This window comes from Condylostylus longicornis, unplaced genomic scaffold (assembly GCF_029603195.1).
Source record: "Condylostylus longicornis isolate FDR11 unplaced genomic scaffold, ASM2960319v2 ptg000055l, whole genome shotgun sequence".
Classification (NCBI taxonomy): domain Eukaryota; kingdom Metazoa; phylum Arthropoda; class Insecta; order Diptera; family Dolichopodidae; genus Condylostylus; species Condylostylus longicornis.
The window spans coordinates 10,620,053-10,629,535 of NW_026578024.1; the positions used below are offsets into that span (position 1 = coordinate 10,620,053).

At 23.3% G+C, this 9,483-nt stretch overlaps 1 protein-coding gene across 1 annotated transcript; it reads right to left on the reverse strand.

Moving 5' to 3' along the window:
- Positions 1-1,634: 1,634 nt before the first annotated feature.
- Positions 1,635-6,949, reverse strand: LOC129611806 (uncharacterized). Its single transcript, XM_055525159.1, has 6 exons — positions 6,841-6,949; positions 5,557-5,840; positions 4,742-4,816; positions 3,355-3,742; positions 3,159-3,295; positions 1,635-1,994 (listed from the first exon to the last, which is right to left on the reverse strand). Exons 2-6 carry the CDS (start codon positions 5,813-5,815, stop codon positions 1,678-1,680), a joined length of 1,176 nt encoding a protein of 391 aa, XP_055381134.1. The 5' UTR covers positions 5,816-5,840; positions 6,841-6,949; the 3' UTR covers positions 1,635-1,677.
- Between the last annotated feature and the right edge of the window lie 2,534 nt (positions 6,950-9,483).

Sequence of the window (9,483 nt, forward strand, 5' to 3'; positions counted from 1 at the left end):
AAATGCATTTTCCGTTTCAATTCAAGTAGCTATGTACCTGAATAAAATTTACACGATTGTTAACATCCTTTTTACCTATGATTTTCGTCCTGGAAATTTTTAATTTGTTAATAAAATAGTTGGTCATTTTTTATATACTCTCGTATATACTAAAATTAAATTTTATGTTCAATTTATTTTTGAAGATTTTTAATAGGGATCTAATAGTATTTGTACTTGTATTTAATAATATTAGTGAAAATTGTAAAAAACTATTAGAATAAATAATGCAAGTTTTAAGTGAAAAGTAAAATTTGTGGTAGTTTTGAACGTTTTGAAAAATTATTGGAAAAATATTATTCCGAAGTGGTTTGTATTATTCTAAAAATTTTACAGAAGTATATCTTTGATTTTAAAATTTTAGTAATGAGTTGGAATTGCTGAACTGTACACTAATATCTGAGTTATATTATATTACTACAATTTTGAAGTACACGGTATATAGGAGGCGTGCGCTATATATAACATTTTTTTTATGATTTTTTTAAATCTATGCTAATACTGTCTTTTTTCAGTGAAATATAAAAGCTATAATAAATAATCAATTTTTTTTTTCAATTTTTTTTTTATAAAAATTGCTAAAAATACAATAAACACGCGAATTATTTTTGATAATTGATTAAAATTTTTATTACAACTAATTAGTTAATTTGTATTCAAAATAGGGATGGGCAAATAAAAGTTTAATATCGATATATAGTTTCTATTTATGTATATATCGAAATAAAATATCGATATATCAATAATATCTAAATTGATATATCAAAATGTCGTTAATACGATAATTTATATTAATGGCAATGAAAATTTGAAAGAAAAATAAGTTTTTCAAGAAATTTTTTAAAACAAACAAAATTTCGTATTATTTCGAACGTAATTAAACCACTACTCAAATTTAACTCTCAAATTAAAAGTTACTATTGGCATTTCGAAACTAAGATGGATATATTATGTACTTCCATACACTTAAAAGGATTATTTTATGATTTCATAACAGTCAATTTCATTAATTAGCGAAAAGTTTTTTGATATTACTTTATAAAGTTACAAATATTTATATATGTAAATAGCACACTTTCCGATTAGTAAGAAATCACATTAAGTTTTGCATAAAATTTAAATTGAATTTGAAAGAAAACTTGTTAAATTGTTAATTTAATTCTAATTAAAGAAACCTATATCGACCCCGACATATTTATTTTTTATTTACCGGTATGACACAAATGTAGGATTGTAAGCATCCTATCCATACGAATATCACAAAATTGTTAAAATGAATTGTTGACTAAAACATAACTTACCTTTTCGAAAAACCAAATTTTAACTAAATTTACTTTCTCCACACTCGCGCACTAGTCTCGTATATGTGTCGCAAAATTGTTGAAATTTATTCAAAGAATTCGCCATTTAAATATTTACAAAATATTTCACAATTAGGTGAATTTATATACACATTTCTCAGATATTCATATCTATGTTATATATGTTTGTAGATTTATGCACATATGTATAACAGATTTCTTCAATATTAATGTATTTTTTTTTTATTAAATACATAATGCGTATACAATTATATTCCAATATTACATATATTTATATATAAAAACAAAAACAAAAAAATATAAAAAAAAAAGGTTTTCATCTAGGAAACAATTCATCAAATTCTTGAATAACATAGTTGAATTTCTTTATAGACAAATCAATATCTGTATCAGAGATATCATGATATATAACTGCTCTAGCAAATTCCCAATCTCTTGAGCTAACTTTAACAATAATTCCACGACCGTTATCATCACAAACTCCTGCTGTTTTTTCTTTATTTGATACCTCTACTAATCGTTTTGCTAAATCGCTAGCCAAAATACGTTTATTTGTGATATGGATAAGAAGAATATTTGTCTGTACAGTGGCTAAATCAACTTGTATATTGGAACTTTTTAAGTTATCGATTGCTGTAAAATCAAAAACAAAAAATAAAAAAGGAAATGTTATTTTTTTTTTTCTTGTTTGTATAGCATATTAAGTTTTTGGTGTATATACGAAGGAAACCAAAAAAGGAAACTTTGTTGGAAAAAGGAAACTATATTTTAACACTTATATCCTTGTATTAGAAATTTATCTATAGATTTACATATACCTATATACATAATATATTAATTCAAATAAAGAACATATAATAGACTTGTTGTTTTTTTTTAGTATCTTTGTTATTTCAAAAGGTTCGAATATAAAATACAGGAATGTTAACGTATTTTATAAATTTTTAATAAGGTGTCATTGGAACATTTTTACGTCTTTAGAGACATTTTGAGATTTACCTACATTTTTGTATCTTAATTGAAATTTAATTTTCACTCTGATTGTAATTTTTTATTATTATTATTGTTTTTTTTATTTTTTCATTTTGTATGTGTTGATTGTCATTTAAAATTCTAAAATTTCATTGTTATTGACAGTAAAAATTAAACAAATTTTACTTGTTTTCTTTATCGTGAATTTCCTGTACTATATACATACAATCAAACATTTATATTTCTACACACATATATATTATTATAGGACATATATATGTATGTATATTAATATTGAGACTCCAATATATTATAAAGAAAAGTTTTTATCTTGCAAAAGTATCTTAAAATAGGAAAGTTGTATTGGGACTTAATCGGAAAATCAAATTTTATTTTATATGTTTGCATGGAATTAAGTATATAAAATGTATATTGTGTACATATACAAGTATAAATGTGTGTTAATAGTTTTATATTTAAGGATATGTTTTGTTCAAGTATAACTTTTTTTTTTTATTTTATTTAGGAACTTTATGATTATTCTATATATATATAAGTATTTAAAAGGGTGGAAAACGGGAACAAATTTATTAATCATGACTTATATAATATTATTTTTATCTTTCGATTTTTTTTTTTTATTAAGTGCTAACTTAGCAGATATATAAGAAATTTTCTACTCAATTTATTTTTAACGTTACTAACATTATTTTATATGTATAGGATTAACTGTTTAAATTTAGTCATCATGAAAGTTATTATAGAGGAAATCAAATTGATAGAATTAAATTTTGAAATAGAAAAAAAAACAAAAATTAGTAATACCTTTGGCAAGTTTATAGGTCCGTCTATGATGTTCACTTAATTGTGGTACAATTTCTTTTAAAGCAACTAAACCGGCAGCAGCTAAAATTCCAACTTGTCTCATTCCACCGCCTAAAGCTTTACGTAAACGGCGAGCTCTTAAAATAAAATTAAAAATTTAAAATGTGAAAACAATAAGCAAAATTTTTTTTTTTACTCTTTTATAAAACTTTCGGATCCAACTAATATTGAACCGACTGGTGCTGAAAGTCCTTTACTTAAACAAAAACATAATGATGAAAAATGTTTAGCAATTTTATCTGGTGTAACTTTAAGTGCTTCAATTGCATTAAATATTCTAGCACCATCCATATGCATTATAATTTGATTTTCTTTACAAATTTTTGATAGTTCTTCAATCCATTCTAATGGTATAACTTTACCGCCACACATATTATGTGTATTTTCAACAATTACTAATGCTGTTATCGGTTCATGTTGATCATAACTACGAATTTTCTGTTTAAATTCTTCAAGTGAAAATGTTCCATTTTTTTCATTTTTTATTGTTCTTATATGGACACCGGCAATATGCGAAGCACCACCTTGAATATAATAACATTAGAAATAATTATGTATATGTACATGTGTAATTAATAATAACATATGTACATTAGAAAACCATTTAATTTGTTATAAAAGCTGATCAAGTTAAAATTAATTCTTAAGGGTTGAAAATTAATCAAATATTGAAAATTTATTAAGTCAAGCACAAATATTATTGATTTAAGAAATTGTTGTCAACTCTAAAATAATGTATGCTATGTTGTTTTCAATGAAATTCTAAAAAGAAAAAAATTATTTTAGAGTTAACATTTAAATATCAATGATCAACTTAACTTTGGCATAGTTCAATATTTGAAATAATTTTTGATACAAGAAAATTTTTGTATTAACACACATGAATAGACCGCATTTACTGTAGGTATACAATTTGGCAGGTATTGTGATCACACTTTATTTTAAATACAGAAATTTTAACGGGACGGTATTAAGAGAATGTCAATTTGCACTCGCTTTTTATTAATGAATGTGATGATTCTATCAAATTTCGGGCGATATATTAGACTTCAGACACTAAATATAGAGAAATACATATATGGAGTGGCATATTCTACTCAGGCACCACTTTTGTTTTTTTTTTTTCAAAAATAATAGTGGCGCCCGAGCAGAATTTCATCATTTTTTTTTTCAGAAATAATAGTGGTGCCTGAGCAGAATTCCTGTAATTATTGAACTATGATTAATTTGTTGCATGGTATGGAACTGGACTTATGAAAATTTCACTATTTTTTTTTTGAAAAAATAAATGGCTCCCGAGCTGTGTAATAATTACAAGAATTTCAATTCTAGTACGGACAGGAGAGAAAACATTCGTGAATTATGATTGGGTTGAATGTATTCCGATTTTGCAAAATTTATACGGCTAGTAAACAACTGTATGGAATTCGAATATTAAATTTTTATTCGACATGTTCTGTTAATTTGAAAATTCTATTTGAAAACATTTCTATGGTTTCTTTTTTTTATTTTGCTTAACTTACCCTGTTCATAAAGAAATGCATGAGATAAATCACCGACAATAGCTTCTGTACCACGTCGACTGCAATGTACCATCACTAAAATAAATTTTTTTTTTATATTTTTTTATTTCTATATTAAGTATTTTTAGTTTGATGGTTTTGCTTAAAGAAAATGAAAACAATATTGTTTTGCACACGTATCTCATATACCGAATGCACATGTTTATATGTTTGTTTGTATATATGTATTTATGTGTATATTATTACTTATAAGTACAAAATTATTTAAAATTTTAATTCTACATATATATATATATATACATAAAATTTTTTTTTATTTTATTTTATAAAGTATACAAAAGTATCTTGTGCATGAAACTTTACGGCTGACAATCCGGTTTTAATTTATATGCAAAATTTAATTAAAATAATATAAGAAAAACTTTTTATATGTTTAAAAATATTTTCTTTAAAGAACTTTGTTTCTATTATCTTAATTTAATTTAGTTTTGATATTTTTTCTATATATATATATATGTATACGTAAATGTTAGTAATTTATAGTCATTTAAGTACACTATATAAAAAATTATTGTGTATAGGTGTATAGAAAGCCGAAAAAAAACTTTTAATTTTTTTTTTGCAAAATTTTCTTCGACTTGCTTTTAAAGATTGCAAATTCAAGTATTTAAGAAATAGAGAATATTTGAAATCAATTTTATAATAATAAATTTAATAGCAACATAAATAAAATTTAATATTATGGAACATAAACTTTTTATTCAATGAATCGAATATTTAAAATTATTCTTGAGCAAAAAAACAAACGAGTATACCTGATAATAAATTGGCCATTGTACCACTTGGAACAAATAATGCAGCTTCTTTTTGAAATATTTCAGCTGAGATTTTTTCAAGTTCATTAACAGTAGGATCTTCACCATATACATCATCGCCAACGATAGCTTGAGCCATTGCTTGCCGCATTTTTAATGTTGGTCTACTTATTGTATCTGATCTTAAGTCAACAACATAAAATTCATTTTTATTCTTTTCCGTGAATACATCAAAAGTAGAGACATTATTTGCTGACATTTTAAATTTAAAAGCTTTGTCACCTCTGAATCGAAAAAAAGGGTATTGTGTTAGCTTACTTGGTTTGTTTTTTATATTAAATTTAAATTTTGAAAAAAAATCGGTTTAATATGAGTCCAGAAACCGGTTAAAGCTAATAATATGTTAAATTAACCAGTATAAACTGAAAAAGAGTGGTATTTAAGAATAACACACATGTTATACGTACATGTGCTTGTTTTCTATGATATTTTTATCAAGTCATTCTTGTGTGTCTAACTTTTAATTAAAATGTTCAAATTTCTATAAAAAATTTGAATATTTTTTTTTTAAGTATTGTTAAATAATTTATAAGATTATTTGAAATTTTTAATTTTTTTTTTGTTAGTGAAAAAAGTTATGTGTGTTTAATTTTTATAGTTCAGTTGATCTTAGCCGATAAAAAAATTTGAAAAAAAAATAAACTGTGTATAATGGAAGATTTATAACTTGGTGTCATTTTCTTGTATTTTAAGAAAAATAATCAAAATTATTTTTATTTTTAGAACTGGAATATTATAATGGAAATTTTTAAGTTTATTCATATGCAGTACACAACAAGAATTATTGTCCTACAAGATAAAATCAACTGCATTTCTCTCTCATCTTTAAATGAACGCCAGAATGAGAAATGAAGATCAATATCAACCGAACAACATATTTATACATGAATAAAATCATTATAGAAATTTAAAAGAAAATATAAATTTTTTTTTTGTATAACAGTTTTCAATATTAAAATTATCAATACTATTTTAAGAGTAACAAAAACTTTTTTCACTTTAAATATCACTTTGTTTTTTCTGGTCAGTTAAAATAACAACAATGTATAACAATTTGTAATTCAATTATCAAATGTATATAAGTTTATTTTTTATTTATTTTGTGTATTCTTTTTTAATGCACATGCAATAAATTTTAATCACAAATTACATAATATGCAAATATGTAAATAAATTTGAATAATAGAAGAATAGAAAAACAAAATATATTTTTCAAAAACTCACAATTAATTCATATAAAAGAAGAAATCAAAATAATTTTAATAGATTCCAATTAAAAATAATTTGTTATGGACCTGCTAACAACGTATTCACAATAATAATTGAACTGAGAAAAAAACATGTGAAACTTGAACATTTATATAGAAAATTTTGCGTACATTTTGATTTTAATTTCTGCTTTGATAAGTTTTTTTTTTATATTTTTAAATTAAAAATAATTTTCAGTGATTTGTCTTTGTTGGTAGGGTAGTAATTTTACTACATATTGTGTAGCTGTTTATTAATATTTCGTTATTAGTCGTAAACTTTTCGTATTTTTCCGTAAACATTTATTTTTAGTTTTTCGCCAAATAAAATTTATTTCTCCTTGGCTTTCCGAATTTTATATAATCATACTTGTCCGTTTGCTTTTACGTCAATTTACAAGAGCTCGAAATAACAAGTTAAAAATTAATAAACAAGTAGATCTCACCTAATGAATTATCGCTTTTCTATACATCAAATTGTAGACTTTAAAAATCCTAAAAATTTCAGTTTTTGGCTTATACTGCCGAAATCATGCTACATTGTATAATATAAGTTTAAACAATCTCGTAAGTTTGATACTTTAATTATGGAAATTTACTACTGATTATTTAACAAACAACTCTGTTGCAATGTGTTTATTTGTATATTACTTGAAAAGTATTGCCAATATTATGAAATAAAATTTTTTCGTATTAAGCTTTCAAGTAGGTGCATTTATTTGAGTTTTTAAGTTTTATTATTTACTAACAATATGTACGTATATTTATCGTTATAGAAAATGTACTCGATTATGCAAACTGGAGAGTATTTAATGTGATTAAGAAGACACTTCAGAGCTGTTTAAAATATATTCTTAATTTCAATTTAAATATTTATTTACCTTAACTTAGGTGACAAGGTAATCTTAGATAATGTTAGACTATCTATTAATTTCTCGTCAAGATATTGAACTATCATGAATGTAATCACTTGGAAACCGTTTACTGTTTTGCATCCATGGAACTTTTTATATTTTAAAATAGTAAAATTTTTAAATAAATGTTGCAATACTATTGAAATTGTTGACCCCCTCTAAATTGATTAAATCGAACTTTTATTTGTTCTAATTATTGTTGAGAGAAGCAAATTTAAATGTGAAACTGATAAATTTTAGATTTATGTTATTTTTGAACTTCTATATTTGTATAAGAAAATTCGAAAATAACATATTTTATAGGTAGGTATTAATTTAACATGTTTTGATGATATGAAAAAATTCTTATCAATTCTTACAGTGGGGCAATATAAATTTGATAAGAGATAGTCGGAACTGAGATTCAAAGAAAAATATTTATTCTTTTTTATATAAATAACAATACATAAATCTTTAATATGTAAACACAATTTTATATATTTAAAAGTTAATAATATTAATCTCTTTTAATATGAGAAAAACAATGGTGATATACATTTGACGTAAAAAGATCGAAGTTGTAAATAATTGGCTTTCTGAACGTGTGACATGACAATTTGTTAATATCATTAAATTGTATACATATGAATGACTATAGAGCATTATGTTGCCCAAATTTTAGAATCCAATGATAATAGCGGCTTCTTTAAAGCTCAGAGAAAATTTTTCAATTAAAATGTACCAAAAAATATACTCATTATTTTTGCTTTTATTCTAAAGAAATTCTCTCAAAATCTATGTTTTTCCGGGCTACCATTTAAATACCAGAAATAATATGTGAGTATCTTGTTTGGTTATCAAATTTCACCAATGATATTTGTAATTTAAGTATTTGTACGTGTGTTTTTCAAACATATTTATATTGGTATTAGCTATAAAATAGATATGAATACATATACATACAAATACATGCTCGTATCATTTAAAATTTTGTTGTCACGTTAGAACATCACGTGTTTTCTTTTATATATATATATTTATGTATGTTTTTATCAAAGTAAGATAATTTATATTTGAATTTTAATTAATTGTTTTGAACCCTTTATTTGATATTCATAATTGAGAAATTTATATTCTTATCGATTTGAGAGCTTTTTCAATTAATATTCGTTATGATATAAAAAAAAATAAAAGAAATCTTAAGAATTTTTAATTACGTGAGTTAATTGTGTTCACGCAATGTTGGGCTTTTGAGTATAAATGAGTGTGTATGAGGGCATATGTATACATAGTTGCGTATGTTTAATATTGTCTTGAATGTAATTTCTAAATTATATTTTGAATTCAATAAGCATAATATACAGAATTATTTGCTTATTTAAATTTTATTATTTAGTTAAGCTTCATTGAATTGAATTTAAATATTATTGAAAATTAATATTCATATTGTATATTGCAATATTTAAAAATATTGGCCTGTGAAGGTTTAATAGATAAAATATTATAGATTATAGATTAATAATTTTAACATCAGGAAGAGGGTAAATGAATCAATCGTATTAAATAAGGAAAAATAATATTCTCAAATTAGGTATAATATGAGGAAAATTAACATAATCGTTTGAGAACTTTAAAAAGTTGTGGTACTCAGTTTTAGATAAAATTAGAAAAAAGTGAGAAGTTATAAGTAATCACGATTAATTTTTAGGACTTTTTCTGTATCTCTC

Coding starts and splice junctions, on each gene's coding strand:
- LOC129611806 (XM_055525159.1), bottom strand. CDS start 5,815: ATGTCAGCAAATAATGTCTCTACTTTTGATGTATTCACGGAAAAGAAT. Junction 4,817..5,556: donor AATGGCCAATTTATTATCAG/GTATACTCGTTT, acceptor AATTTATTTTAG/TGATGGTACATTGCAGTCGA. Junction 1,995..3,158: donor GACCTATAAACTTGCCAAAG/GTATTACTAATT, acceptor TTGATTTTACAG/CAATCGATAACTTAAAAAGT.